The sequence below is a fragment of the Delphinus delphis genome, chromosome 6, assembly GCF_949987515.2.
Source record: "Delphinus delphis chromosome 6, mDelDel1.2, whole genome shotgun sequence".
Lineage (NCBI taxonomy): Eukaryota > Metazoa > Chordata > Mammalia > Artiodactyla > Delphinidae > Delphinus > Delphinus delphis.
The window spans coordinates 10,285,942-10,302,718 of record NC_082688.1 but is presented as its reverse complement, the minus strand read 5'-3'; the positions used below and the strand labels follow the sequence as shown (position 1 = coordinate 10,302,718).

At 42.0% G+C, this 16,777-nt stretch overlaps 1 protein-coding gene across 1 annotated transcript in view; it reads right to left on the bottom strand.

Moving 5' to 3' along the window:
• Nucleotides 1-15,999, bottom strand: part of SCAI (suppressor of cancer cell invasion) — a 137,501-nt gene extending 121,502 nt beyond the window's left edge. The window contains exons 1-2 of the mRNA XM_060014160.1: nucleotides 15,855-15,999; nucleotides 15,096-15,140 (exon numbers count right to left, since the gene is read on the bottom strand). Of these exons, the coding sequence (XP_059870143.1) occupies nucleotides 15,096-15,140; nucleotides 15,855-15,907 (98 nt within the window). The 5' untranslated portion in view covers nucleotides 15,908-15,999. The remainder of the gene's footprint in view (nucleotides 1-15,095; nucleotides 15,141-15,854) is intronic.
• Nucleotides 16,000-16,777: the final 778 nt, after the last annotated feature.

Sequence of the window (16,777 nt, the reverse complement as noted above, 5' to 3'; positions counted from 1 at the left end):
TCTATCCCAAGACAGGAAGGTGGAATTACATGGCATTTCAATGACCTAGCCCCAGAAGTCATATGGTTTTGCTGGAGCCATGCTCTACTGGTGGAGACAGTTATAAAGGCCTGCCCTGGTTAGGAGATGGGGACACAGACCTCACCACTAGGTGGAAGGAATGTCAAGGTCACATTGTAAGAACATATGGGATGAAAGATACGATTGAAGACATCTTTGGGAAACACAATCTACCACACCAATGGAATAGTTATGTTCAGAATATATTGAAATTGACTTTTTGCTGGTGTTTATTGGTCTTTATTATGTAGACTTTTCCTGCAAAAAGCAATGGGTAAAGAGATTGAAAATAACCTTGAGAACTACCTGGCGGTCTAGTGGTTAGGACTCTGTGCTCTCACTGCTGAGGGCATGGGTTCAACCCCTGGTCGGGGAACTAAAATCCCACAAGCTCTGCGGTGGCGTGGCAAAAAATAATAATAATAACCTCCTCTGTGATGAAATGAATTCAGTGGCCTACGAGTAATTACCTTCAGGGCCAAATGATAGAGAAAAAGAGAAAAAAGGATGGGTAGGTACTTCCCAGAATAAAAAAGACGATAAAATAAGGAAACTGAGCAATCTCTCAATAAAAATTAAACATATTTGAGCTGGAAGAAACTTTGACATCACTTAGTCCACTGCTTTAATTCTAGCACCTACCAGAAAATTGAGCTTTTCTCATGTACCTTACAGTGAAGATTAGGGAAACCTCTTAATTTTAGTAAAACTCTAAAATGCACAAATTTTTATTCATTCGTTTCATTCCCTATTGTCACTGGCAATGAAAATGCTTAAAAATGAAAATGCATCAAATACGTTCAGAGTTAACAGGGTAAGGGAAAAGCTGAGGCACCTGCATCCTGTTTCAAACCCTTTTAAGAAGGGTTTATGAGCAGAGAGAACAACAGATTACATAATAGATGTGGTGAAAAAAAAAAGATGAATCAAACCCCTGAGGCGCACAGGAAAAAAAGAAATGGGGTAGCTAGAAACCAGCCAAAGCTCTAGGGATTTCACCAGCATGCTGTACTGTATGCTCTTTAAAAACATTCTTATATAAAGAATCCATCCTTAAACCACAGTCCTATCTCCACATACTAGAGCTAGAAATAGCTCCAGAGATATCTAATTCAGTGCTTTCCAACATTTTCAAGTATAAGAACCTTTTTTTAAGAGTAAAACTTCTGTGGCCATCCATATGAAAATTGTTGTGATTTTATTATCTGGTTATGAGAAAAATCAATAATGACAGAAATACCACAAACTCACTAACACCTCTACTAAATGCTACTGGTCTTTCTGTTACAAGCGCAATAGCATGTACATGAGACATTCGATTTAGGTGAAGTTCTTAGGAAACACTGAATACAATGTCAGGTATTGGTAAACACGAAGTAAACCATATTTGAAAAGACTGAGACCAGTAATTTTTAAGAACTTCCTTTTTTAGGTATGTTACAGTAGGATTTCCCCTGCTGTGCTTATGGTTGGACTCAACAACTAATCTCTTCCCACACAAATTCTATAATTCTCTTATAAATTATTAAGGGTATTCCCCTTCCTTTTAACTTACATCTTAAAGATTTAAAACTGGTTTGGGACAATATAGATGCATGTTTCTATTTTATAAAAAAGTAAGAATCCTCTTACTTGTTGATGACAGTTTTATTATCACCATCCAGGAGTTACCTCAATAGGTAAATGGCTTGCTTATCTATTAGAAAGACAGGCTAATGGCAGTAATTCTAAATCTAAGATCTTTATTTTGGGCAGCTGTTCTCTAAAAATCTATATGTGATAACTCTACAGTTTGGCAATGATCACAATAGTTTAAAAGTTCTGACAGCTACTTTACAGGCTTTTGGGAAACCATGTGTGAGCACTTGCAACATGGGCTCCCCATCCAGGAAGAACTCCCAGGATACTGCCAACAGGCACATATGCTTTCAAGGCCCATGGACTATATGGAGAGAGCTTGACAGAAAGAAACCCAATTGCAAAACAAGACTATAAAGAATGGTGCCTAGCCTGAGAGTGAAATGTTTCCAAGACAGCTGCCAAGTTTATGAAAACACAGCACCCCTCCTGCTTAGTTTGTGGTGAAGATGGCCATTTCACGGCAGACTGCATTCATGAAGAGAACCCACAGCTAATAATGCAGAAGCTATACAGCCTTAGGAGAACTATGGAAAACCAGGAATGAAACAAAGGCCACGAAAAAGACTAGGTTTATATATTGAACCAACAAGATGTGGGAGGAGTGTGTGTGTGTGTGTGTGTGTGTGTGTGTGTGTGTGGATAATAAGGAACTGGCTCACACAATTATGGAGTCTGAGAAGTCCCAAGATCTGCAGTCAACCAGCTGGAGACCCAGGAGAGCCGATGATGTGGTTCCAGTTTGAGTCTGAAGGCCTGAGAAACAGGAGGGCTGATGGTTTAAATTCCAGTCTGGGAGCCAGCAGCCTTGAGATCCAAGTAGAGCAAGGTTTCAGCTCTCATCCAAAGGCAAGGAGGACTGAGGTCCCAACTCAAGCAGTCAGGCAGGAGGAGTTCCTTCTTACTCAGCCTTTTTGTTTGAGGTCTTCAACAATTGGATGAGGCCCACCCACATTGGGGAGGGCAGTCTGCTTTACTCAAGACTACTGATTCAAATGTTAATCTCATCCAGAGACACCCTAACACACCAGGAATAATGTCTGACCAAATATCTGGGCACCCTATGGCCAAGTCGACAGATAAAATCAGACATTATCACAGCTTACTTGACTCTGATTTGCCTACTCTTCCCAGACAACCAAGAAGGGGTCGAAACAGAGTTCAAAACCTGGTGACAGGTACCAGGCAGAGGAAAACTGACCCCTTCACCAGGCAACTACCTTTTGGCTCTTCCCTTAATAAGAGTGAACATGAGCAGAGGACTACCTCCCAATCTGTGGGGCAAAAGACCAGGGAGAGAGCAAAGACTCTGAAGATGATGACATGCAAATGGCTGGAGATTCAGTTATTAGCACAGGGACACATCACTGACTGAAAGTAAACTGTCCTTCAATGCCTTTAATCAAAAGATAGCTGCTTCCAAAACACACACATGCACAGAGCACATCAGAGACCTCTCCAGAAGGAGAAAAAGCTTAGCCAGAGATTGAGCCCTTTGGGTACAATGGAGCCAGTGCTGGAAGAAAGGAGACTCTCTTTAAAAAAAAAAAAAAAATCATGGGCTCACATAACTCAGACCTTGTGAAACCAGGATAATAAGTCAAGCTGTTGGAGAGGGCTGTAGTCACCTCAAGGCTCAACTAATGTAGGACTCCCTTCCAAGCTCACTCATGTGGTTGCTGGCAGGCCTGGCTTCCTTAACATGTGGCCCTCCTCATAGGCTGCCTGAGTGTCTGCACAGCTTGGCAAGTGGCTCCCCTCTATGCAGGGTTGCCTTGCATCATGGCAGGTAGCCTCCTCCAGAGGGAGTGAGGAGTGAGGAGAGAGGGAGAGAGGGAGAGAGGGAGAGAGGGAGAGAGGGAGAGAGGGAGAGAGGGAGAGAGGGAGAGAGGTAGGGAGGGAGGGAGAGAGGGAGAGAGGGAGAGAGGGAGGGAGAAATACCCAAGATAGAAGACGAAGACTCCTTATAACCTGATCTGGGAAATGACATCTCATTATTTCTGTATTCTCTTCCCTAGAAGGGAGTCACTAAGTCCACCCCACACTCAAGGGGAGAATTAAGCTCCATCTTTTAAAGAAAGGAGAATCAAACAATTTGTACACAGTTCTTTAAAACCACCACAGGGACTAAAGGAATTATTGAGGGGAAAAAAAGAGAAAAAAAAGTAGCTGGGTAACTTATTAAGACATCAATGGACGTTTTATTCTCACTGTATTCCCCAATCCCCAAGAAAACAGTCCTTGCCTCAAGGGAGGTTTGTGTTTGTTTTCTGAAAATGTGAACTCCTTGAGGAGATTATCTGAGGGAAGGGTGGAAACGTAGTGCCTTTGAGGGCAGAAAGGTAGAAACTAGAAAAAAAAAGGGGGTAATTTAACTGGGAAGAGGAAGGAGAGCTTTGGGACTCACAAAAAGAGGGGCCTTGCAATTCCACCTCCTAGCAGTGTTCTAGATAAAGGACAAGTGACAAGTCTTTACAGGGAAACGGGTATGTATTGTACCTGGGAAAGCTGAAACCTCTGCACCAGAATCCCCATACCTGGCAAAGATTCTTGTGCCTCAAGTCAGCCGTAACTATTAGAGCCGCCAAACACCAAGGACCCACACCCTCTTAGACAACATGCTTACCAGGCACAGCCACAGTGGACATAAAATAACCTTCCACCCTTCTCCTGGTTCCTCACAAGCCTCTCAGATTCTTGTACAACCCTGAGGAGGGGTGGATGCCCATTCTTAATCCCTAAGATTGAATTTTTCATCAGTTTGATAGGACTGGGGGGAGAGGGGGTGTCCCAAGGTTGGATTTAACTTCATTTAAAATAAATAATATATATAGTAACGCATGGTTACCTGATATTGTGAAATAAGATTCATACTGACTATATGGTCAATTAATTCACTACCTTATGGATATCTTTTACAATTCACTAATCTTGGTGGTTTCAAAAAAGTTCCAAACAAGTTGCTCCATCAAAATATTAAGATTTTTCCATCACCAATATATTACTCCCAAACTTTTCCAGGCTTTACTCTCCTAATATATAGAATATTAAGCAATTAATTATATATCCATGTGTATCTGCCTGGGTTTGCTACCCTCTCTGAAAAAATCCTGGCCTTGGACTTCCCAGGTAGTCCAGTGGTTAACACTCCAGCCTTCCACTGCAGGGGGCACGGGTTCAATCCCTGGTCGGGGAAGTTCCGCATGCTGCGCAATGCGGCCAAAAAGAAAAAAAAAATCCTGGCCTTGTGGGAAAGCCATCCATTTAGGTTGGGGATTCACAATTTCCATAAAAAAGAAAAATCAATTCTACCACATAATTCACAAGTCAGTTACCTGCTCTCTCAATAGATCCAACCATAACCAGCACTGCAGATTACCTATACTTCAGGATCTTGACCTAAAATATGTCCTAATTGTGTGCTATTCAACCTTTATAAAAAACCTAAATGAAAAAATACATTTTTCGTAGATTATGAAAGAACACAGTATATAATCCACTCTTCTGGATTTGCTGCTTTCAAAACTACTTTTAGATTATACAGTTCTTCTTTCAGATAGACTCTCAGAATATAAAACAGATAGTTAGAAGCAGAAGATGCTAGAATAGATAGGTCTCCTTGGAGAATGGCCGATTCTAGGCCTAAGTAGAAAACATACAAGATGTGTCTGGAATACCTTGTCCAACGAGGAAGCTACTCTACTGGAGTCGTGTCAAAAAGACCCAAGAGCCAATTTAGAAGAGACTTCCACTGGTCAATATGAACATCAACATGAAAAATAACCAAGCTGGATGAAAATTCATTGCATACGTTTAAATCCACGAGTTGATAATATTATTATTAATAAAATAAAGAAAGAAAGCCAGTCACCTTTGGAGCATGCTAGGAAACCAATTCATATTGAAATCTGCTATAAAAAAAAGAAAGGGGTAGGGGGACAAGCATTTATCCTGCTTTTCCTTCTACAAACTGTACCTAAGGAAAATTTAACAGTCAATGAAGAACAGATCAGTTGCCAAGGAGCTGGGCATGCAAGGAGGATGTGACTGCAATAGGACAGCAAAAGCAAGTTTTGGGGGTAATGGAAATGTTCCTTACTCTTCTTGTAGTGGTGGTTATAGGAATCTATACATGTGTTCAAATGTCATGGAACCGTCAATTTGCATGTTAATTTAAAAAAAAAAAAATTAAGTCAACAAGGGAACTTCTCTTTATAAAAGCACTCCAGCTAGTAATGAAGAAGGAATGAAAGATTTAGAATGTCACCATTTGTAACCTCAAATGAAATTATAGACACATTACTATGAGTTCCTAACAGAAAAAAAAAAAAAAAAAACAGGGCTTCCCTGGTGGCGCAGTGGTTGAGAGTCTGCCTGCCGATGCAGGGGACGCGGGTTCATGCCCCAGTCTGGGAAGGTCCCGCATGCCGCGTAGCGGCTGGGCCCGTGAGCCATGGCCGCTGAGTCTGCACGTCCGGAGCCTGTGCTCCGCAGTGGGGGAGGCCACAACAGTGAGAGGCCCGTGTACCGCAAAAAAACAAAAAAAAACAAAGAGGCCTTGATGGAACTACACACCACTCCTATTACGTATTCTTTCAAAAACAAACAAAAACCAATAAAACCTGAATCTCATCAAGTCTCTAAAACTAGTTCTAACTACAAATTTATAAGACACACAGGGAATAGAGAAACATGGTAAATGATACCATGGGGAGAGAGTCAGCAATATTCAGACTGTGGAAAAACTGGTCAGTGGTTGCCAGTTGGTCAGTGGGGACAGAAGGGAATTTGGGGGAGTGATGAAAATGTTTTATATTATGATTGCAGTGGTGGTTACACAACTGTGTGCATTTGTCAAAATTCAGAAAACTGTACACTAAAATAGGTAAGTTTCATTATTATAAATGTTATCAATATAAATTATACCTCAACCTTTTAGAAAATTAAAAATTCAGATTGTGGGAAACTCTTAATAACAAGCATGCTTTCTTTAACAAATTAACAACATGGGGGAAAAGAGACAGAGTGGGGAAACTATAGATTTTTTTTTTTAAACTTAAGATCTAATCAACAAATTGCCAGTTCTGAACCTTATGTGGATCCTGATTTGAACAATTTTTTTATAAGTAATTAGTCAACTGTGGATATCTGAACACTGATGACAAATTTAATGATATTAAGGAAATACTGCTAATTTTCAAGTTATTGTTAATGGAATTGCGGTTATGTGCTTTAAAAGAGTCCCTATCTTTCAACAATACATACTAAAATGATACAGATGAATGATATGTATAGAATACACTTCAGGTGAAGTATGTGGGTATATACATGAAACGGGAATTGAGCTGATAATTGTTCAAGCCGGGTGATGAACAATTCAGGTTCACTGTAGTATTCTAAGTTTATCTGTACTTGAAATTCTCCATATTAAAAATATACATACATACAGAAAAGTAGATCTAGAGCCTTAAAGGCGAGCTAGCCTGCTTAACCCTTTTCTGACTACTACTGGCATCCCAACCCCCAGGAAGCCCTTGAATTACTGCCAAGGAACCTCTGGGCTCTTTCTGAACACTGCTGAAAACCACTGCTTGAGCTAGTCTAGGTTTAATTCTTGAATAAAACATTACCATGAAAATACCGAATACTTTGACCATCCTCTCTCGGGCTCCCCCCACCAGAGAGTCTGCTTTCACAGAATTAAATTTTGGCATTTTGCCCTAGGTTTTCACCGACACATGCTACAAGAAACAGCTTTACCAAAACCACTGCCTTTCTGTAGGGATACTGCTGAGGCAAACAGTACCACAAAGAAACTCTGCAATATTCCTGGTTTTCAATGTAGATTAGAAGACATTCCCCTAGTTTTCCACAAAAGTACCTCCAGAGTCTGTTTCTCACCAAAGAGTGTACTCGCTGTATAGAGATCTGTCTCCCAGAGATAAAGACTCCTTGTTTGATGACTACCTACAGAAAGACTACAATGGACAGATAATACTGCAAAGAGAGAACATCCAAAAGACAAAGCTGTCTGGTTTACTTCTACACCAGGTACTGTAACATTCTATTGCCATCTGCACATTTCACTCAACATGGTCTCTCTGGGTTATCTCATTCTTTTCCATGACTTGGATCACTAAGTGTTTGCTGTTGACTTCTAAATCCGTACCTCAAGCCCTAATCTCTCTCCTCAGCTCCAGACCCATGTTTTCATCTGCCTGGTTAAAGATGGTACACCGAAGCACTTTACACTCCATATAGCTAAAATAAACTCATACTCTTACCCTTCTGAACTTGCTCCTGGATCTGCTGCCTCAATTAAATGTGTTCCCATCCAACCCACTATTCAAGCTAAAAGCTCCCCAAGATACTGTGAAGAAAAGGAAAAGGCCGGCCATAGACTAAGGGGAAAAAATCTGTAAAACACATACCTGATAAAGAAGTTTCAGAATATATAAAGAATTCTTATAACTATTATATAAGAAGACAAAAAAGTGACCAAAAAATGGGCAAAAGATTTGAATAGGAAACCACAAAAGAAATTATAGGAATGCCAAACAAAAACATAATGATATCACTGCACACCCTCAGAATGGCAAAAGGGGTACATACATGTCAAAATTTATCAAATTGTACATTTTAAATATGTGCAGCTTATTGTATACCAATTACATACCTCAATATAACTTAAAAAGAATGCCAAGCATTGGCAACGACATGGAGCAAATGGAATCCCATACACTGTGCTGGTGGGAATGCAAAATAGTACAGCCACCTTGGAAGACAGTTTGGCAATTTCTTAAAAATCTAAACGTGCACTTACCATAAGACCCAGCAAGTCCACTCCTAGGCATTTACTCAAGAGAAGTGAAAACATATGTTTGCACAAAGACTTATTAACTCACATGTTCGTAACAGTTGTATTCATGCTAGCCAAAAACAAGCAACAAGCCATCAACTGGTGAATGAGAAACAAACTGTGGTAAATTCATACAATGAAATGCTCCTCAGCAATAAGAAGAAATTAACTACAGTTACAAACAATAACATGAATGAATCTCAAAAGCATTATGCCAAGTGGAAGAAGCTAGACACAAAAGACTACACGCTGAATGATTCACTTATATGAAGTTCTAGAAAAGACAAAACTATAGTGACAGGAAAAAAAGACCAGTGGTTGCCAGAACCATGACTGCAAGGAAACATGAGCAAATGCATGTGTGTGTAGGGGGGGAGGCGGCAGGACAGCCGTGTTCTATATCCTAACTGCAGTGGGTGGTTACACAACTGTATACATTTGTCAAAACTCCTCAAATTGTATACTTAAAATTGGTGACTTTTATCATATGTAAATAATACCTCAGTAAAGCTGATTTTTAAAAACACTGGAAGGAAAGGCAAAATAAAAATACTCAAACTAAGGATAGTCACAGCTATCATTTATTGAGTTCTTAATGTATGTCAGGTAACATTATCATGTATTTTACATTCATTATCTCAATGAATCCTCCCAATAAGCCATTCAGGGACTTCCCTGGTGGCGCAGTGGTTAAGAATCCGCCTGCCAAGGCAGGGGACACGGGTTTGATCCCTGGGCCGGGAAGAGCCCACATGCCACAGAGCAACTAAGCCGGTGCTCCACAACTACTGAGCCTGCGCTCTAGAGCCCACAAGCCACAACTACTGAAGCCCGCATGCCACAACTACTGAAGCCCGTGCGCCTAGAGCCCATGCTCTGCGACAAAGAGAAGTCACCGCAATGAGAAGCCCGTGCACCGCAACAAAGAGTAGCCCCCGCTCACCTCAACTAGAGAAAGCCCGCGTGCAGCAACGAAGACCCAATGCAGCCAAAAATAAATAAAATAAAATAAATAAATTTATTTAAAAAAATAAGCCAATTCATTGAATCATCCAACAAAGAGCTACTGAGTACCTATTATATGTGAGGCAATGTTCTAAGTGCTGGGAACAGAATAGCAAGGAAAACAAAAATCTCTGTACTCACGCAGTTTATATGCTACTAGAGGAGAGTAATAATTCTACAAGGTGGGTACTATCATTACCTGCATCTGGCAAATACTTTGTCCAAGAGCCCAAAGCTAGTATTAGGAAGAGCTAGGATTCAAACTCTAATTCAGGATTTCACAACCTCAGCATCACTGACAATTTGAGCAGGACAATTCTTCGGTTCGGAGGTTGTCCTGTATGCTGTAGGTGTTCAGCAGCACTCCTGGACTCCACCCAATAGATACCCCGAGTTGTAACAACCAAAAATGTCTCCAGACATTGCCAAATGCCCCCTGGGAGGGAAAATCATCCCTCGTTGAGAACTACCGTGTAATTTCTAAACTGACACAACAGCCCAAGCATTTAAAAACATCTTTCTTCCCACACCTGACACTGGTCCTGAATTCACCTCACCTAAGACTTCATCATTTGTCAGTCTACATCCCGGCTCTACTCTCTATCATTTCAACAGTCACACGACTGCCAAAATTCACCTTCTAAACCTTCAGACCCTAGGTGAAATGTCTGTAGAAACTGCCCTCACTACCAGTACGAAGAATTACTATAAACTCTTTGTGTACATACAAAGTCAATTACAACACCTTATTTTTGTGTCTGTCTTCCCCACTAATGTACGAGCTTTTCCCCAGCAGGGGCCGTATCTCATTCATGTCTATAACCCTAGTACCCAGAACTAGAAAGCATTTGAAGGTTGTTTTTAATTCAACTGTAATTCAAACAAATTACATACATACACACACACACACACACACACACACACACACACCACAAATCATACAATAAAGCTTTAATCAACATGAATCCTATTACGACATGAATCCTAAACAAATGGGTCTTGCTCCTAATAGGATCTGAAAGGATTCTCTAACTAATAACCCAAACTTTATTAACAAACATATTGAAGCCTTCAGAATTTTCCAAAACCACATAGAGATCAAGTTTCCTAATCTTAAAATTCCTGTCAGTCTAGTACAGTTTGTCAGGGGCATTAAATAGCATCACATTATTTTGGACCACCAAAGCCCCATCCCACACTACCTCCCTCTTACCACCAATGCACTTGTTAGTTCAGATGCTTTTACTGAGCACCCCCTCAGTACTAGGGGCTCAAAGAAGAACCAAGGAAGGGAAACAAATGTTTAGTGGTGGGGGTGGAGGGAAGACACAAAGAACTGGTAACCGTCGGCCATGTGGTGCTTATTCAAATTATCTCAGTTTTTCTTAAACTGTCTTATAGTTTGGTCCACTAGGAATGTTCTCAAAAGATAACTCAGCCACTAAACTAATGTCTATCAAAAAGAATGACTTAATAGCAACGATCCTAAAATAAAAATCACATTTTTGGCAACTGTTTCCTAAAATGGAATAGGATACACAGTGTAACAGTCAACAACTCTACACAGCAGGCCAACTCAAAGGGATATTTAAGGCTACATTCAGCAATTAATTCACCTTGCAGTGTTCACCAGGAAGTTGTATCATTTGATGTTGAGAATTTTATGGCCACAGTATACAACTCATAAAAACAGCTATAAATAATTTCTGGCTACAACCATTACATCTTCTCTCTGTAATCCACCTTTAGAGCTTACCTGGCCATTATTTTTTCTATTTTTAGAGCAATCCCAGACCTGCTTTCTGAAGAAAATCTTGGTCTCGTCCACAGGATCTCTTTAGAGATGTATGCTGGCTGTCCATTCAGGTCAAAATGCTGACTCAATCAGGATCTGACCTTAGACATGCGGAATGTGTGCCCTCATTGGTGCCCGATGCTTACCAAAACTTGATTACAGAAATAATATTCATGGAACAAATTATTCATTCAATAATTCTATCAAACGTTCTCTAAGTGCCAGGCACCATTCTAGGTGCTGAGGATAAGCAGAGGCCCTACAGCTTACTCATTCTTCCTTATCTCTGAACCAAGCCAAACCATCGGTGAGCAGTATACCTAAATCCAGTTGCTCTGGCTCTTCGGAGGATGTTCACTGGTACTACCTAAACCTGGATTGAGAAGCATTATAAGAAGCAACCTTAAAAAACAACAACAACAAAAAACTTCCTACTATATTTGTCATTGGGTTTATTTTCTCCCACAAAACCACAGTGTCCCCATTATGAAAACCAGTGAGAGAAATTTTTCTCTAAAAGTCAAAAAAAGTGTGCCTCTCTTAAACATGTGTTGGATTTTACAGACACCATGAACCTGCAAGTTGAGCTTTATTTTCTTCTTAGCTTTTGTTCTAGGAAGCTCAGAGCCAAATATGGAACCTACCTTTGGTAACTGTGCAGTACCTTCTAGTCTATATACTAACTTTGCCACTGATTTAATTTCATTACTATTCTCTCATGTTTTTTGCCTTAATATCTTTATTTTTAATCCTTCATACTGTATATATTTTGAAAAGAAGTGAGAAATAAAAGGTATTTAATAGGTGCTTTTTTTTTTTTTTTTTTTTTGCGGTACGTGGGCCTCTCACTGTTGTGGCCTCTCCCACTGCAGAGCACAGGCTCCGGACGCGCAGGCTCAGCGGCCATGGCTCACGGGCCCAGCCACTCTACAGCATGTGGGATCTTCCCGGACCGGGGCACGAACCCGTGTCCCCTGCATCGGCAGGCGGACTCTCAACCACTGTGCCACCAGGGAAGCCCTAATAGGTGCTTTTTAACCTAAAATTTACTGTATACTTTCTACGTGCCAGGCACTATACTAAGCATTTTACAACCCTATAATGGTTGAACTATTATTATTTCCGTTATACAGATGAAGAAGCTGGGGCTCAGAGAGGTTTATTAACTTGCATATGATCTCACAACGTGTATCTGACAGAGCTAAGATTCAAATTCAGCTCAAACCATTACACCTAGGTGTATCTACAGGCTATCATAGGAACAAACAAAGCAGAGAAGAGGAAGGTGAAGGAGAGGGTAGAAAGTTTGCATGGAAGATGTGATGTTTGAGGGAAGTCTTAAAAGTGGGGAGCTTGCCAAGGAACGGGGAGAAAGTATTCCAGAGAGAAAGAGAAATCATCTGCAAAAACCCAAACATAAGTTCTGGGAATGGCAAACAGGACATAGAGTTACATTCAGCAAGTAGTTCATTGTGAAGCATTCACCAGAAAGTTAAGTCAATTAATTACTGGACGTTTAGTAGATCCATTATTGAGAATTTGGCCGTTATTGAGTACATGGCCACAGTACTCAACTGTGGCTGGAAAGATAGATAAAAGTGAAATAAAGGCAGTCTTTTTTTTTTTTTAATTGAAGTATAGTTGATTTACAATTTTGTGTTAGTTTCTGCTATACAGCAAAGTGACTCAGTTAAACATACATATACATTTTTTTATATTTTTTCCATTATGGTTTATCATGATAGAGGGCAGTGTCTTTTTATGATTATGCTAAAAAGTCTGAATTATGTTCAATAAACAAGGGGAACCACATAAGGATCTTAAGCTTGAGAATTAGAAGATCAACTTGCACAGTATGTGAATGAATTACAGATTCAAGGTAGGGAACCCAGTCAGGAGGCTACTCCAAGAGTCTGGCAGTGGGGTAATGAAAGTTAAACAAGGGCTATCGAAAAGAAAATATAATGCAAGCCATATATGTAATTTTTACTTTCCCAATAGTTATGTTAGAAAAAGTCAAAAAAAAAACCCTGAAAATAATTTGAGTAATACTTTTATTTAATCCAATATATCTAAAATATTATTTCATGAAGTAATTGACATAAAAATTAGTAATGAGAAATTCGCCATGTACTTTTTGTACTAATCTGAAATTTGGTGTGTTTTTCAGTACTTAGATATATGCCTCACTTTGGACATTAAATTTTCATTGGAAAAATTTGACCTGTATTTAGATTTCATAATTTACAGATGAAAAAGCAAATTCACATACCCAAGTTGTTCCAGACATAAACATTTTCCAGTAATTAAATATCAGTTTTAAAATTTAAATTAATTACAATTAATAATATTTATTAAAAATCCAGTTCCTCAGTCATGAGAGCCACATTTTGAGTGTTCCACAGCCATATATGGCTACCACATTGGCCCATACAGGCCTGAAGAGTGACAAAGGAACTTTGGCTGTTTGCACCTTCCACCATCAGCATTTCACATCTACCTACTGTTAAGGTTTACTGTGTATTAACATCAATAACTTAGCAAGAATTAACTATTACAGTCGTCCTACTGGTTACATCCTCACTACTGTAACTTACTTTCTCTAGGCCAATGCCTACATCCATGAAAAAGGAATCTTCGAATGACTACACAGAATTGCTATGTAGTACCTGACACATGGAATGTGCTCAGAAATGCTTGTGGAATGGATGCATGCTCTTCATTACTCAAGGAACAATGCACTTGCTGCAGACTACCTAAGCCCTTTGTTTCTATCTTCCTATAGTTCAACTGCTTATTAGACTCTACATACAATGAAAACAGTAAAAGCAATAAGAAAACCTATTTTCGGGACTTCCCTGGTGGCGCAGTGGTTAAGAATCGCCTGCCAATGCAGGGGACACGGGTTGGAGCCTTGGTCCAGGAAGATCCCACATGCCGCAGAGCAACAAAGCCCGTGTGCCACAACTACTGAGCCACCATGCCACAACTACTGAAGCCCGCGCACCTAGGGCCCATGCTCCGCAACAAGAGAAGCCACCGCAGTGAGAAGCCCATGCACCACAACGAAGAGTAGCCCCCGCTCGCCACAACGAGAGAAAGTCTGCACACAGCAACGAAGACCCAATGCAGCCAAAAATTAATTAATTTAAAAAAAAAGAAAACCTATTTTCAATTGTATATTTATTAGAGGCATTATAGTATAATGGTTAAGAGCTTCAGCTCTGCAGTCAGACTGCTGGGATTCAAATCCTGGTTCTATCACTTATGAGATGTGTGATCTTAGATAAATGCTCAGCCTCTCTTGTGCCTCAGTTCTTTCTTGTGTTAAAATAGTGATAACTGTACACAGTTCCTTCGGGTGTTTCATGGATTACAGAAGATAACACAAATAAGCACTTGCACATGGTACCTGGCACACAGCAGATGTTCAATAAACATTAGCTTTTTAAACAGAGCTGGTGAAGAAGTTGAAATTACGGTTAACATAAAAAACTAGGCCTTCTCAATTATCCACATCTCTTTCCCACATAATCTTAGATACCAAAAAAAAAAAAAAGTACAGGCAGTACTTTGAAGTCCTGGAAGACAGAGCTTGCAGATAGTTATATTCATTAAGAAAGGAGCTAAGTAAAAAACTTCATCTGCTGACAGTGTATAATTATGCAGTATAGTATAGGTGCAGCCAAGCAAACGGAAAAAAACACGAAGCAAAATTGGGAAGGCATTTTGCCTTACCTGCTTTTCCGTTTTCGAGGTGGTTTCTCCACTGTGCCAGTCAGTCTGTAGACCAAACAAATAAGATGGTAACTAAAAGTAACAAATAAGATCACATCTGCGGGCCCTACTGTGCCAGTCAAGAACTCAACGCACCACCCTCGAGCACTACAGGCTGTCTAAGCCCATACCTGCCTGACCTTACAAACGCCTTACGTTCTGTTTCCCCTAAATACCAAGACCAAGCGATCCTGGGACTCACCGTTCCCCTAATGTCTGCTTAGCCCAAACCCTGCTCTGCCTCCTGGTCTCTCACTCCATCCTCACCTCCTATTCGTCACAGCCCAGCTCCCCAAAACCACCCACCGCCACCTACTCATTGTCTGCTTCACCACCCCCGCAAGCCCCTCCGGCTTCCCCTTTCCAGTGCCCACCCCCTCCCGACACGGGCACTGCCCCTCCGAGCCCCGCCCCTCCAGGCCCCGCGCCCCCCGCATTCCACGGCCCCTCCACCGAGCGCGCGCGCCCTGCCCCTCCCGGCCCTGCGCCCCCAGTCTCACCGCTCGGCGCCCCTTCCCTCACACGCCCCTCTTATCCGGTCTGGAGGATGCGACCGCCTCCCAGCCCGCTCCGCCGCCCCTTGGCGCCCCCCGAATTACCCGCAGCCCGACCGCCCCTCCAGTCTCGGCGCCCCGAATGCTTCACGGCCCCAAGCTGCTGCCCTGGGCCCGCTCCCGCGCCCCATCCCCAACCCCGATCTCCATTCAGCCCCCGCCCCACCTTGGGGCCAGGCGACTCCGCGGCTGCTGGGGCTGCCGGGCTCCTCTGACCATCCGGCTCCTGCTCCGCCGCGGGAGCTGCTCCGGCGGCCGTAGGGCTCGCTCGGGAAGCTGAGGCGGCGGAGGCTGGAGTAGGCGGAGAGGCGGGCGAAGGGCCTCGCGCCTCTGCCAGGCTTGCCGCAGGGCCCGCCTCCTCCGCGCCTCTCCTCAGTTCCTATTGGCTAGAGCCGTAGTGTGGCCGGAAGCCTGGAGGCCGATTGGACGCTCGGGCCGTCACATCCCGCCACCTAGAGTTTGGTTGAGACTGCAGGTGGCGGCGGAGGTGCCTTAGAGGCTGCTAACACTGCCGGGGAGATCTAAGCGCCACCGTGCGGTCGAAAGTAAAAACTGCATCTCCGGCGCCAGACACCTGCGGCGGGCAGGTTCTTCTGGCTCTGAGTCCTGCATCCCACACACCTGCTGGCGCCCCTCAACACTGCACCACGCCAGGAGCAACAGCTAAGCGCTGCAATTTCCCAAACTCCTCTGGCAGGTGCGACAGTGAGGTAAGTCTCCAAAATGAGCTTCATTTTGAACCACCTCATATCCGGTCCCTGACTACATCATGCTGAAATGGTTAGAGCTCACAGATAACACTTCACAGAGGATCCGGCAAGAAAACTGTAAGAATCTATCAATATAAAGTGTGGTTTAGATGCTCAATCCTCTGCAGAAGAGATAGCAAGCTTGGGTGCAGGCTTCCAAGAAAGCAAGAGATTTTTAAAATAAATTACCAAGAAAGGAAAATCAACCCTGCAAACAGAATTGATGCCGTAACCAAAAGCAATGTGTTCAGTTCTTAAATGCCTAAACGGAACTGACCCCTGAATGTGTTGCTAACTGTCCTGTGATACTGCAGATGCTTGTGACTTCTACTCCAGCTAA